This window comes from Humulus lupulus, chromosome X (assembly GCF_963169125.1).
Source record: "Humulus lupulus chromosome X, drHumLupu1.1, whole genome shotgun sequence".
NCBI classification, from domain to species: Eukaryota; Viridiplantae; Streptophyta; class Magnoliopsida; order Rosales; family Cannabaceae; genus Humulus; species Humulus lupulus.
In genome coordinates, this window is record NC_084802.1 from 55,896,323 (window position 1) to 55,911,355 (window position 15,033).

Below are 15,033 nucleotides of genomic sequence, written 5' to 3' on the forward strand. Positions count from 1 at the left end.
CTGTCGAATATAAAAGAAAATTTTCTCCTATATCATTATTCATTGAACTAACCAGCCAAGATTTGATCATGTGGTTATCTGTTTTCCAATTTTTATACTTTGGATCGTCTGGTTTTGGAGTCTCAATCTCCCCTGTGAGATATTCTTCCTTCCCCTTTCTACCGATATACATCATTACTGACTGTGACCACTGAAGATAATTATGGCCATTGAACTTGTGGCTGGTGACCAGAGAAACAACATCATTACTGTGAGATGAAGAACCTATTGATGCATGTGGATTAGAGAGGGTTGATGGATAGGAGGATGCGTCTGAGTTTAGGCTTTCTTTTCCAGTAGCCATGAAGAATGTGATGCGTTGAAAAGATGAGAAGGGCTGGTTCGATTTTAGGGGCTGGTGCATTTAGGGCAGAGAAGAAAAGAAAAAAAAAAAAATACGATTAGGGCATAGAATTTTCAACGTGCTCTGATACCATGTAGATTTTTGAATAATGGCTGGAATAATTTTATTCATCAAAGAATTACATATTAATAGGCAGATTACAAAGCTATACAATTAACCTAGGTCAACTAATCTCCTAAAAATCAGGGATATACAATATATTAGGATATAAGATTATTCTGTTTCCCTAAATAATTGATACAAAATAAATATAAAATATTTACATAATTCTACACTAAACAATCGCAATAATAAGGAATCACCCTTGTACGGAAGGGAAATACAATTGGGAATGAACCCACACTCATTCCCAACAACTTTGAGCGAGCACAGTTCATATTCTTCCCCTCTAAAGTGTTTTTGTTGATTTCTAATAAACGTCCACAGAGAGAACCGATCACTTTAAAGACATGGTGATTCCATATGTTGAACGAAATTCCTTCAACACCATTCCATTCGTTTTTGCACGATATTTCCTATCCTATGTTTGACTCCAACTCCATTTAATGAAGGTTATCGCTGTGATTACTGGGATAACTATCGTTCCAAGAGAGGCCAAAGTCTTTTGCTCCCTCTCATTGGCACACCAAATAACAACTCCGTCATCGGAAAAGCTGGAGAATCTCAAATTTTCCCCAACTAGCATTGTACACCAACTTGAATAGCTGACCTGGGGAGTCGACAATCCTCCCTGAGCATAAGAACGGCACACCGCCAGTTATTGATAGACTTCTTGCCCTTATCATCCGCTTCCATCCCTCCTAAGACCTTCTTCTCGACCTTATCATCTGCTTCCTTCTCTCCTAAGACCGTCTCATCCTTTAAGAATCTAGATTTTGAGTTCCTCCAAACTATGGAAGCCTAGGAAATCGAGTTGTCCACCTTTCGTCCAGTTGCCCCATGTGGATTAGTTCCTTTCTTCCTAACCAGTTGATTCAAGCAACTCGCTAAGTCTTTCCATCCCTTGGCGGAACCCTCCTCAAGAACAATGATCGAATCAATAGCGCTATGTTTGAGGATTGTTGTTTTCATGAAAACTCCTCTGACATTCTGGAAACATTCCAACAACATTCTTAAGGAATTGTTCCTGAAAGTCCTCCGATTTACCTAAGATTATCCATAGCACCAATCAACCATTCCACCTCTTCTAATAGCCAAATAGCTTCATCTAGAGATATAACAATCTCATAACCTGTTAACCTTGTCCTTTCACAAATCCGAACTGACCCACCATCTCTGGAGAGGGTCAACATGAACGCCTTGTGTTCTATTATAAAACTCCAATACCTAAGACTAGAAATCGACTTAGGTGACAACGAACTTGATTTTTGTCCAAATCCAGTGGGGAAACGGACTTGTTTCTTCCCATAACCAGTGGGGTTATGGTGCACTCTTGACCCAAAAGCTTTGAATGGAGTTTGGGTTGATTATCTATGTAACAAGTTGGGCATGATTAATATCTATGCTCCAACTTGAGGGAAAGTGTTAGTTGTATATTAGTTGTCTAATTAGCATTAATTATAGTTTTTCAATTATGTAGTTTCTTAAAATAGATTCCTAGTTGTTATGTGAGATGAAAAGAATGATATTCAACTTGATTTCCATTGAAAAGAGCGGCATATATGGATATACAAAACTAGGAATCTATCTTAGGAAACTATAAAATTGGGAAACTAGATAGCTAAATACAACTAATATACACCTTACACTCCCCCTCAAGTTGGAGCATAGATATTAATTATGTCCAACTTGTTACATAGATAATCAACCCGAACCCCATTCAAAGCTTTCGTGAAGATGTGTCCTAATTGTTCTCTAGTCTTCATATATCCTGTAGAAATCAAACCTCACCGAATTTTCTCCGGACAAAATGATAATCAATTTTGATATGCTTAGTACACTTGTGAAATATAGGATTAGATGCAATATGAAGGGCAACTTGGTTATTATGCCATAATTTTGTGGGTACTGAAATTTTAAGACCTACTTCAGTCAAGAGCTAATATATCCACATTATCTTGCACACAGAATGTATCATTGCCCTATATTCTGATTCTGCACTGGATCTTGACACAACTTTCTGCTTCTTACTCTTCCATGAAACCAAATTTCCTCTAACAAAAACCCAATAACATGAAGCGGATCTTCTATCCATTTTGGAACTTGCCCAATCTGCATCTGAAATATATTCAATATGAGTGTGCCCGTGATTTGCATACACGATACCATGTCCGGGTGCTCCTTTCAAGTAACATAAAATTCGCTCTAATGTTGCCCAATGATGAATTGTTGGGAATGGCATAAACTGACCAACAACACTAATCGAATATCCAATATCTGGACGAGTCACAGTAAGTTAATTTAGCTTTCAAACCAACTTTCGATATCTCTCAGGATCTTCAAATAGTTCACCATATCCTGTAAGGTGAATGTTTGGAGTCATTGGAGCACTACAAGGCTTTGCTCCCAATTTTTCCAGTCTCAGTTAATAAGTCAAAAACATATTTTCTCTGAGATAGAAAGATACCTTTTTTTACTCCTTGTGACTTCAACACCCAAGAAATACTTTAGCATCCCCAAGTTCTTCGTGTGAAACTGAGTATGAAGTAAAAACTTAAGAGATGAGATTCTCATAGTATCACTTCCAGTAATAACAATATCATCCACTTACAGAACTAACAAAATGATATCGGCTTTTGTTCGTTTGTAGAACACAGAATGGTGAGACTTACTTTTCATCATACCAAAATTTTCGACAGCCTGACTAAATTTCCCAAACCAAGCACAAAGACTCTGTTTCAAAGAGAAGGATGACCCAACCTACAATAAGCCTCAAAAGGAGATTATACACCAGAGCAAGCAACCAATTTTGTAATTGGTTTATCATGAATATAGATGCCTCCAGACTCGTGTCCTTTACCAGTAATTTGCTTCGTCCTAAGATCCTGTCCCAAGCGATGATCTTCCTATTGCTTTGCGCAAAGGTAAATGTCAGGGTATTTATCCTATTTCTTCCTTTGTATGACAAGTCTTGCCATCTTCCTTCGTCCTGTTGGAAAAAATCAAACTATTTTAGGAAGTTTCTGTTTTTAGTTTATTTGCTGTAAAGTGTAGAATATTCTAACAATTGTCTATGATAGGAAAGTAGTTATTATACTGATTTTTTTTGTATTAATTCTAGGGTTTCTTTCTTTCACCATTAGGATACCCTAGCCTTGTATAAATACGTGTTAAATGTGAAGAAATAAAATATCAGAAAATTACCCAATTTCTGGCTTGGTATCAGAGCCAACCCTCTCTCCCCTTCCCTTCACAATGTCTGAAATCTCCATTGAATCCGACACCAACCCAGCCAATGCCACTGTCACTCCTAACACTACCGAAAACCCTAAAATCACCTCTGAATCTCGCCTTGTTCAAATTACCACCATTAGACTTAAATGTGATAATTTTTTGAGATGGTCTCAATTAATTTGGATGCATATGAGAGGACGTGGAAAGATGGGCTACTTGACTGGCGAGAAGGTGGCTCCTAAGGAGGATGATCCAGCGTTTGCTAGGGATGCAGAGAATTCTATGGTTATGACTTGGCTGGTCAATTCTATGGAGGAGGAGATTAGCTCGAATTACATGTGTTACCTAACTGCCAAAGAACTATGGGACAATGAGACCGAGATGTACTCTGATTTAGGGAATCAATCTCAAATCTGAGTTGAATCTCAAACTTGGTGATGTAAAACAAGGTGAGGATAATGTTACTAAATACTTTGTTGAAAAGAATATGGCAGGATATAGATTTGTTTGACACTTATGAGTGGAAATCTGCTGAGGTTGGTCATCACCATAAGAAGACTGTTAAGGATAATAGGATTTACAAGTTCTTGGCTGGTCTTAATGTTGAGTTTGATGAAACAAGGGGGAAGATTATTGGTAGGCAACCTTTGCCTTCCATTAGTGAAGTTTTTTCGGAGGTGAGACGAGAAGAGAGTAGAAGGAATGTTATGCTAGGAAAAAGGGTTGCTAGAACTATTGTTGAAGGATCAGCCTTGGCATCTTCAGGAGGTTATAGTAGGACTGGTTCACAAAAATCTGATGAGAAGCCAAGGGTCTGGTGTGATTTCTGTAATAAGTCACGCCATACTCCTGAGACTTGCTGGAAAATTCATGGAAACTAGTCAACTGGAAGAGCAAGGCTGACAAGGCAGGACGTGGAACTCCTACAGCTAATGAGGCCGAGACAAGCCCCTTCACCAAAGAGCAGATGGAGCATCTTCAGGCGCTAGTAAAGTCCAACCCACAATCCTCTGGTATTTCTATTGCTTTTGTGGCACATACAGGTACTGAAATTTATGCTCAACTGTTTTTTTAGACCAGCCACTCCGTAGATCATTGATTCGGGAACTTCTGACCATATGACCAATTCACCTAAATTATTTAAATCCTATCAACCATGTCCTGCTACTGAAAAAGTTAGGATTGCTAATGGTAGTTTCTCACCTGTTTCAGGAAAAAGCTTAGTTACATTATCTGAGGGAATAGATCTTAAATTTGTTCTCCATGTTCCTCAATTTCATTGTAATCTTTTATTTGTTAGCAAATTATTTGGAGATTCTAATTGTTCTGTTGTTTTCTATGAATCTCATTGCATTTTTCAGGACTTGAACTTGGGGAAGATGATTGGCAGTGCTAGGATGATTAATGGTCTTTATTATTTTGGGAATATTTTATCTTAGTAATTAAAATGCTTAAGGACTTAGTAATATCAGTTCTTTTTCTGTTTATGATCAAATAATGATTTCACACTATAGATTAGGCCATCAAAGTTCTCTTACTTAAAACATTTGTTTCCTGGATTATTAAAAAATTTGAATCCTTTATCTTTTCATTGTGATAGTTGTTTATTGGCCAAGAACCACCATAACTCTTATATTCCCAAATTTTATCATCCTTCACAACTATTTTATCTTTTTCATAGTGATGTTTGGGGACCTTTGAAGGTTACCACTCTTTCCAGTAAAAAATGGTTTGTTACTTTTATTGACGACCATACTCATCTTTGTTTGGTTTATTTACTAAAAGAAAAATCTAAAGTAGCACAAATTTTTCGAGATTTTTACTTTGATTGAAACCCAATTTTTAACCAAAATGAATATTCTAAGATCTGATAATGGGACTGAATATTTTAATAAAATCTTAGGCAGTTTTTTAATAGAAAAAAAGTTTTTACATCAATCCACTTGTCCCAATACCCCTGAACAAAATGGCTTAGCTGAACGTAAAAATAAACATTTGCTAGAAGTAGCTAGGGCTATGATGTTCCATATGAATATTCCTAAATATCTGTGGGGAGATGTTCTCACTGTTTCTTATCTTATTAATAGGATGCCTACTTGTGTTTTGCAGTACATTACTCCCTTAGAATGCTTAAAAACAAATTTTCCAGGTTCAAGAATTTATTCAGACTTACCTCTGAAATTTTTTGGTTGCACCGCTTATGTGCTCATCCCTAAAATATCTAAGTCTAAGCTTGAACCTAGAGCTGAAAGGTGTCTTCCTAGGATATCCTCCTAATAAACGGGGTTATAAATGTTTTAACCCTGTTACCAAACGGTTTTATACATCTATGGATGTTACTTTCTTAGAAAATACTCGGGCTTTTACCAAAAATTCAATTCAGGAGGAGAAATGAGTGGAATCAAATTTTTGGGAAATTGACCCTTTACCCAATATTATTCTTGATATTCCTATTCCTTTTAAAGAAACTCAACCTACTGAGTGTGAATATGAAATTGGTCTATTAGAAAAAGAAATACTACGATTAATTAAAAATCGTACAAATCTTGAGCATGTGGTTTATTCTAGAAAAAATGATAGTGAAAGAAGTAAAGACCACCAAATCATTCAAGCACATGTTCCAACTGAAGCCCTATGCGATGGTCCTCCAACAATACTTGGTAATTCTCCTACCTTGTCTCCAAAATTTTCTGAACCAAATTTGTCGTTACTAGTTAATTCTAACACTGAAAAATCTGGACCTAAACCTGTCTTAGAAACAACCCTTGAATCAGATCTTAACCTAGAATAATACTTGGGAGATTGTAGAGTTACCAAAAGAAAAAAAGGTTGTAGAATGTAAATGAGTCTTTACAATAAAGAACAAAGTTGATGGAAGTGTTGAAAGATATAAAGCTAAGCTGGTTGCAAAAGGTTTTACTCAAACCTATGGGATTGACTACCAAGAGACATTTGCACTTGTTATAAAAAATAAATTCTATCAGAGTGCTATTATCTCTTGCTGTTGATTCAGGATGGCCTTTATACCAGCTAGTTGTGAAAAATGCCTTCCTTAATGGAGATCTAGAAGAGGAAGTATTCATGAGTCCACCCGGATTTAAGAAGAGTTTTGGAGTTGGGAAAGTGTGTAAACTAAAGAAGTCCTTATATGGACTCAAGCAGTCTCCTAGAGCGTGGTTTGAGTGCTTTGGTAGGGTGATAAAACGCCATTGATACACTCAAGGTCAAGCTGATCACACGATGTTCTATAAACACTTGGAAGAAGGTAAAGTAGCCATTTTCATTGTATATGTGGATGATATTGTGTTAAATCGGAGTGATCATAGTGAGCTAGAAAAGTTAAAAAGAAGACTTCCTGACGAATTTGAGATAAAAGATTTGGGCATGCTGAAGTACTTCCTCGGAATGGAGTTTGCTAGGTCCAAGGAAGGTGTTTTCGTAAGTCAACGTAAGTATGTTCTTGATTTACTCAAGGAGACAAGTATGTTAAGGTGTAGGCCTGTTGAAACTCCAGTAGAACCAAATGTGAAGTTGCAACCCGAGCCATTGGCATATGTAAAATACCGAGAGTGTTATCAGAGATTAGTTGGGAGACTGATCTATTTATCTCATACACGTCCAGACATAGCATTCGCAGTGAGTATGGTGAGTCAGTTTATGCACTCACCTGGACCACTTCATTTCGAGGCAATCTACAGAATTCTAAGGTACCTAAAAGGAACACCTGGGAAAGGCCTTATGCTTAGACCTCGGGACATCTACAAGTTGAAGCTTATATAAATGCAGATTGGACTGGAAGTGTAGTTGACAGAAGGTCTACCTCGGGCTATTGCGCATTCATTGGAGGCAACTTAGTTACATGGCGAAGTAAAAAGCAGAATGTGGTAGCTAGGAGCAGTGTTGAAGTAGAGTTTAGAGCTATAGCACATGGTATGTGTGAGATTCTGTGGATAAGAAGAGTGTTGGGAGAATTTTAGATATCACCATCATCACCTATGAGGTTGTATTGTGATAACAAGGCTGCTATTTTGATTGCTCATAATCCAGTTCTTTATGATCGCACAACACATGTAAAAATGGATAAACACTTCATGAAGGAAAAGGTGGAAGATGGATTAGTTTATAAAACTATTTTAGGAATTGAGGGGGAGTGTTGGAAAAAATAAATCTATTTTAGGAAGTTTCTGTTTTTAGTTTATTTGCTGTAAAATGTAGAATATTCTAGCAATTGTCTATGATAGGAAAATAGTTATTATACAGATTTCTTTGTATTAATTCTAGGATTTCTTTCTTTCACAATTAGGGTAACCTAGCCTTGTATAAATATATGTTAAATGTGAAGAACTAAAATACCAGAAAATTACTCAATTTTTGACTTGGATTGTATATATACTGCCAACACTAGTTTTGTATATATATGTGCATCACCTTTCAATGAAAATTAAAACAATGCAATTCTTTTCATCTCACATAACTCCAAACAACACAAAATTTAGGGGCATATAAAAACCCATAAGGTAGAGATTGTTGCAAAAAACCATGGAGATTGGGAGAGTATGGTTAGGTGATTCCTCTGAAATATTGTTTTTTGCTAATCAGTCTTCAACTTGCTAGTGGGAGAGGTCTCTTCTAGTCTTGTAAAGTAGACAAATAAGGTTCAGAAATGTTCTGTGCCTTCCAAAATCAATGTTTTTGTTTGGCTTGTGTCTCAACCATTTCAGTGTCCATGAAAATCTTCATAGGAGAAGACCGTTTTGTACACTTTCTCGAGGGAGGTGCATCTTATGTAAGAATTGCTAAGAAGATATGAATCATTTGTTCCTTCATTGCTCTTTCTCCTCGGGTGTTTGGTCTAATTTCTTGAGGGAACTCATATTGTGGGGTGCTTTTCAAACTACTGCGGCGAAGTACTAATCCACCATGTGTTTGGTAATAAAGCTAAGAAAGCCTCTTAGCCTTATGAAAAGCGGGAGTCGTAGTGCTATTTTGTGGGCTTTATGGCTTGAAAGGAACAATACAATCTTTGATGGAGAGGAAAACAAGGATTCTCTATGGGAAAAAGTTAAATATTGGGCTCCTGTTCTTCCCATAGAGAATCCTTGTTTTCAAGTATTAGGGCCCCCTCCTTCCTCGGGTGTTTGGTCTAATTTATGGCTTTTTGATAGCAAAGATTTCAAAGATGTCATATTCTCCAACTTATGTAGAGATTGGCATTTTTTTCATGTAATGTGCTCATTTTGAGCCTCCTAGTTTCTGTACTTTTACTTCTATGAATAAAGATGAGGTTTTGTTTCAAAAATAAAAATAAGTAGAAGGAAACAACTTGGGAAAGGGAGGAAATTGCCAAGGGAAATGAAGGAAAGAGATTAATGGGAAAGGAATAAAAGAACAGGGGAGGCAGGGAGACAAGATTAGGAAATTTTAGTTATACCTTGCACAGACAGTCTCTTCTACAGAAAGGAAGCTTCCCCTTGATGCCAAACATAATATCTACTAAATAGCATTCATGAAAGTCGAAAAAAATAAAACATATGGTAGTGATATAATGTGTCGTTTAAACGGTAAGAAAGTCTTTCTAGATTTTGCACAAGTATAGCATATCTCATTCTACATTAGGTTGTGAAGTGTGATGTCAACTTGTTATTGAATTCTATGGATGTATACAAACTGAAAGAACTTTTGAAAACCATAAGACATCCTCAATTTAAAGAAAAAACACAAAAATGAAAAAGAGAACAAATGTTTTGTTTGATCTTTTTTTCAAAAAACTGAAGAACAAAATTAAACAGCACTATTTGAAATGTTTTCTCAACTTAGAGTAATTAAAGAACTAAACGAAGTCAATCCTTGGGAGGAATATCGATTATGTGGTCTAACAGACTAAAATTTAGCATGTTTCTACTTTAGAAATTTTGTGTCAACCCATTAAAATTGATTTTAATTTCTTTTTGTTTATTTCGAATTATTATTTGTTTACCTCATGCTATCTTTCCCTTGAGTATAGTACTTCATTATTCATTTCTGATTGAGCTGTAGAACCATTTCTGCAACTCTATTTCTCAAATAATGCCTTTTCTCTAACTTTCTTTTCTTGGAATCTCTTTTGTGGTACACATAACAGACAATTGAGCCATCTTCATCTGGTCAAGTGTGCTCACTAAAGGATTCAGATATAAATCCTTCACCATCTGGTAACTCAATTACCTTGATTAGTTTTAGTTGCATACCCTTGGCTAGCTTTACTCTTTTCATTTGTAACTGATTGAAGATACTCAATGTTTTGTTTTTTTCTTTATTCTTGTTCTATATTTTTAAATGATTAATAGGATCAAAACCTCCGAAGGTTCCAGTGCATAAAATGGTTAGAACAGATTCATCAGATCCTGCTGGAAGGTTGCATGCCTACATGCAAGCCAAGCCCCATAGCCATCTAGAAGGGATTTCTAGTTTGACTTCAGTAAGGTAGGCTTGCTATAAGGTTGGATTCTTAAGTCACCTAGGTACATGACAGTCAATATATATATATGATATTTTTGGCATGGTTAAGTGCTGTTAGGTTGTTAGAGTTTTATTCCTTAGTTTTAGGAATATTGTTATCAAAGTGTTATTCCTTAGTTTTAGGAATATTGTTATCAAATTTTTTCTGTATAAATGTGTATTATGAGCCCTAATAAATATATGATAAAAGAGATACAATTGATCTCATTTTTAATTCTTTTTCTTTTAAGTATTTTTTCTTGCTGAATATAGTTTAATGGTATCAGAGCTGAAAATATATTCAGTGATTGAAAAAATATAACTTCAACAGGAGTAAGCGAAGACTAGGTTCCGACTGAGTCTTCGGACTCGGTTCCACCAGTCTCCAAATTACTCCCAATTCTCTTTCTGAAAATCTATTCTCTTCAAATTTCGGCTTTCAAATTAAATGGGCGGAATTTTTAAGCTAGTCCCGATCGGTCCAGCTTGTAATTCGCAGCAAAGGGAAGATTGCTTCATCGACGGCTCCAAACCACTTCCAAAAGATTCTGACCCTTCCTACTCCGATAGGGACATCAACAACTCCATGGTGATGTCGTGGTTAATTAATTCTATGGAGAATTCTATAGCTGAAATTTGTCTCCTTTATTCAACGGTAAAAGGGATTTGGGATGCCGTGACTATGACCTATTCAGACCTTGAAGATGCTTCTCAGATGTTTCACCTTCGCACTCGGGCTCGTACTCTTCGACAAGGTGAAAATAATGTCACTTTATATTTTAATAATCTAACAAAACTTTGGCAGGAATTGGATTTGTTTTCTCCACAAATGGCATGATCCCAAATATGCTGATATATATCAAAAAATCCTTACCAAGGATCTATGATTTTCTGATTGGACAACCGCCTAGGTCATGTACGCAGCTGCATTCTCAGCAACAAAACATTCCCTTGGACGAAATTTTTGCCGAGGTCCATAGTCAAGAATCTTGCAAGCATGTCATGCTTCCTTCTGCTGTCCAACAAAAGAATACTTCTCGTCCAGAGGCTTCGGCATTGGCTGCTCGTAACGTTGATAACCGAAACTCTACGTAGCCATCTCAATTTTGTGATCATTGTCAACGACCATACCACACAAAAGCCATATGTTGGGAGCTTCATGGCAAACTGGATGATTGGGTTCCTCGTCATCTTCGTGGCACTGAGAATAAAGTATTACAAGCTTCATCCTCTTTTGAGTGTGACAGTGCTTTCTCAAAAATTTAGCTGGATCAGCTGAGTAAATTTTTTTCTGGGAATTCAGCAATGTCAACAACACATGGTACAACACTTTTTGCTCTTGCAGCCGCCTCTTATTTTGCTTCGGACCCTTGGATTGTTGACTCGGGTGCTTCCGATCATATGACAGGCAATAGATCCTTGTTTGCTAGTTATTCTCCATACAATGGTAATCGCATGGTCAAGATTGCCAATAGTTCTTTCACTCGTGTGACTGGTACTGGTTCAGTTCACCTTAATCCCAATTTTTTACTTGAAAATGTTCTTTATGTACTTGAGTTATCGTGTAACTTGCTGTCCATCAGCAAGATAACTGCAGATCTCGACTGTGCGGTTAATTTTTCACCTAGTTTATGTGTTTGTCAGGACCAGGTCTCGGGTCAGATGATTGGGAGTGCAAAGGAAGTATCGGGGCTCTATTATTTTTTGCATAAAAGGTCTACGAATGGGAGCGGAAGCAGCTGTCTTCTTGTTACCGAACCTTCATCTTCTCGTTAAAATAAAGTGATGCTTCTTCATTATAGATTAGGTCGTCCTAGTTTTTCTTATCTACGTCGTTTATTTCCTAGTTTGTTTTCCATTAAAGACTTTTGTTTGTGAAACATGTTTGCTTGCTAAACATACTTGGGTTTCTTTTCCTATGCAATCTTATAAACCCTCTAAACCTTTTTCACTTATTCATAGTGATTTATGGGGTCCTTGGATCTCATCTGTTTCTAATAAAAAATTGTTTGTTTCATTTATTGATGATCATACTCGTGTGTTTTGGGTATATTTGCTTCGTGAAAAAAATGAAGTTTCAAATATTTTTGATAACTTCTATGCCATGATTGAAACACAATATGAAACAAAAATTCAAGTTCTACGGACTGATAATGGTACAAAATATTTTCATTCTGTCCTTGGGCCACTTCTCCGTAAAAAAGAAGAATCCTTCATCAGAGTTCATGTATTAACACCCCTCAACAAAATGAGGGGTGGCTGGACGAAAAAATCGTCATCTTTTGGAAGTCACTAGAGCTCTTTTATTTGGAGGTAATGTCCCAAAACGTTTTTGCTGTGATGCTCTTTTGACAGCTTGTTTCTTAATTAATCGCATGCCTTCCAAAGTTCTTAAGTTTCAGGTTCTTTTACAAAATTTACAAAAACACTTTCCTAATAACAGATTTTTTTCGGAGATTGATCTTAGAGTTTTTGGCTGCTCAGTTTTTGTTCATATTCATACTCAAAATCGTGGAAAACTTGAACCATGTTCTCATAAATGTGTTTTTCTCGACTATTCTTCTCTTCAAAAGGGATATCGTTGTTTTTTTGTTGAAAAAAATAAATATTTCATTTCTAAAGATGTCACGTTTTTAGAGAATCAATATTTTTTCATGAAAATTCAGTCGCAAGGGGAGAATTTAGGTGATCTGAATCTTCCTAATCATTCTACCAACTCCTTGTTAAATTAAAATTGGGAATATATTTGGCAAAATCCGCCTCAAAGTTCTCCAGCACAAGCGCAAAATTTAGCTCCTAGTTCTTTTCCAACGCCTCATTTCAATTCAGATTCAACATCTCAAATGCCATCTCCAGTTTCTCAATTATCTCCAACTCCTGTGCCCCAAAATTTGCACCCACTTCCTAATATCTTGCTAGAAAAACCTCCTATTATTACTTACTCTAGGCGAAGACCGGTTATGCACAAAGATAGCACTATCGAGCAACCTACACCTCAAGAGTCTGATCTGGGTAGAGGTAATGATTTACATGTAAATGAAATTGAAAAAGGAATTGATCTTCCCATTGCTCTAAAAAAAGGATCTCGTAGCTGTACTCAGCATTCTATTTCTAAATTTGTTGGCTATTCTCATCTTTCTAAACAGATGCAGGCGCTGGATACTAATTTATCAGCCACAGAAATTCCTACCAATTTTGAAGAAGCATGCAAAGATAACAATTGGAAACATGCTGTTCTTGAAAAAATGAGAGCTCTAGACAAGAACAATACTTGGGAGGTTGTTGATCAGCCACGTGGAGTGGTTCCAGTTGGGTGCAGATGGGTTTTGACTGTTAAGTATATAGAAGATGGTTTGATTGAACGATACAAAGCCAGGTTAGTGGCTAAGGGTTATATACAAACCTACGGGATAGATTATCAAGAAACTTTTGCACTTGTTGCAAAAGTTAATACAATTCGTGTGTTATTATCCCTAATTTGGATTGGCCTCTTCAGCAATTAGATGTAAAAAATGCCTTCTTAAATGGTGATCTAGAAGAAGTGTACATGGAATTGCCACTTGGATTTCACTCAGAAAAAAGGAATGGGAAGGTATGTCGACTGAAGAGATCATTATATGGGTTAAAGCATTCTCCTCATGCTTGGTTTGAAAGATTTTCCAAGGCTGTTTAGAAAAATGGTTATAGACAGACTCAAGCAGATCATACAATAGATTGAGTGATGGAAAAATAACAATATTAATAGTGTATGTTGATGATATAATTGTTACTGGTGATGATGGTTCTAACATTAGTAGAATAAAGGGAAAGCTTGCTAAAGATTTAGGGAATCTTCGGTATTTTCTAAAAATGGAAATTGCTCGAAATAAGGATGGAATCTCTGATCTCAATGGAAATATGTTCTGGATCTGTTAAATGCTACAGGAATGTTGGGATGTAAACTTGTAGAGACACCTATGGATGCTAATGTAAAGCTTAGTAATGACAATGTGGATGATCAACCAATTGATAAAGGGAAATATCAGAGATTGGTAGGTAAACTTATCTACTTATCTCATACAAGACCAAATATAGCTTTTGCAGTGAGTTGTGTGAGCCAATTTATGCATGCACCATCTAAAAGTCATCTTGATGCTGTGTACCGAATCCTGAAGTATTTGAAAGGTACACTTGGAAGAGGTTTATTGTTTAAAAAGAGGGAAAACAGAGGAGTAGAAGTGTATGTCGATGCCGATTGGGCAGGCTCTCCTATTGATAGACACTCAACTTTAGGGTATTGTTCTTATGATTTTGGTAATCTTGTGACTTGGAGGAGTAAGAAGCAAACAGTGGTAGCTCGAAGTAGTGCGTAAGGTGAGCTTAGAGCTACATCTCTTGGTATTTGTGAAGCACTGCGGTTGAAATTGCTTTTACAAGGGTTAAAAACTGAAGTTAGGATTCCTCTTCAGGTTTACTGTGGTTTACTGCCATTTCCATAGCTCACATTCCTGTTAATCATGATCGTACTAAACATGTTGAAGTGGATCGGCATTTTATTAAAGAGAAAATTGATGAGGGTACAATTAATATATCTTATGTACCATCTTCTCATCAAACAGCTGATATTCTTACAAAAGCCTTGTTCAAGCCTATGTTTGAAAATATGATTGACAAGCTTGGATTGTTCAATGTGTACTATCCAGCTTGAGGGGGAGTGTTGGCGTGGTCAAGTGTTGTTAGAGTTTTATTCCTTAGTTTTAGGAATATTGTCATCAGATTTTTTCTGTACAAATATGTGTATTATGAGCCCTAATTAATATATGATAAAAGAGATACAATTG

The 15,033-nt window shown here is 36.4% G+C and overlaps 1 protein-coding gene across 2 annotated transcripts in view; it reads left to right on the top strand.

The window, feature by feature from the left end:
- LOC133805414 (DNA mismatch repair protein MLH1) overlaps positions 1-15,033 on the top strand; it is a 67,607-nt gene that overhangs the window by 22,929 nt on the left and 29,645 nt on the right. For both annotated transcript variants that reach the window (XM_062243594.1, XM_062243593.1), the window contains exons 8-9: positions 9,858-9,927; positions 10,063-10,198. In XM_062243594.1, the coding sequence (XP_062099578.1) occupies positions 9,858-9,927; positions 10,063-10,198 (206 nt within the window). The remainder of the gene's footprint in view (positions 1-9,857; positions 9,928-10,062; positions 10,199-15,033) is intronic.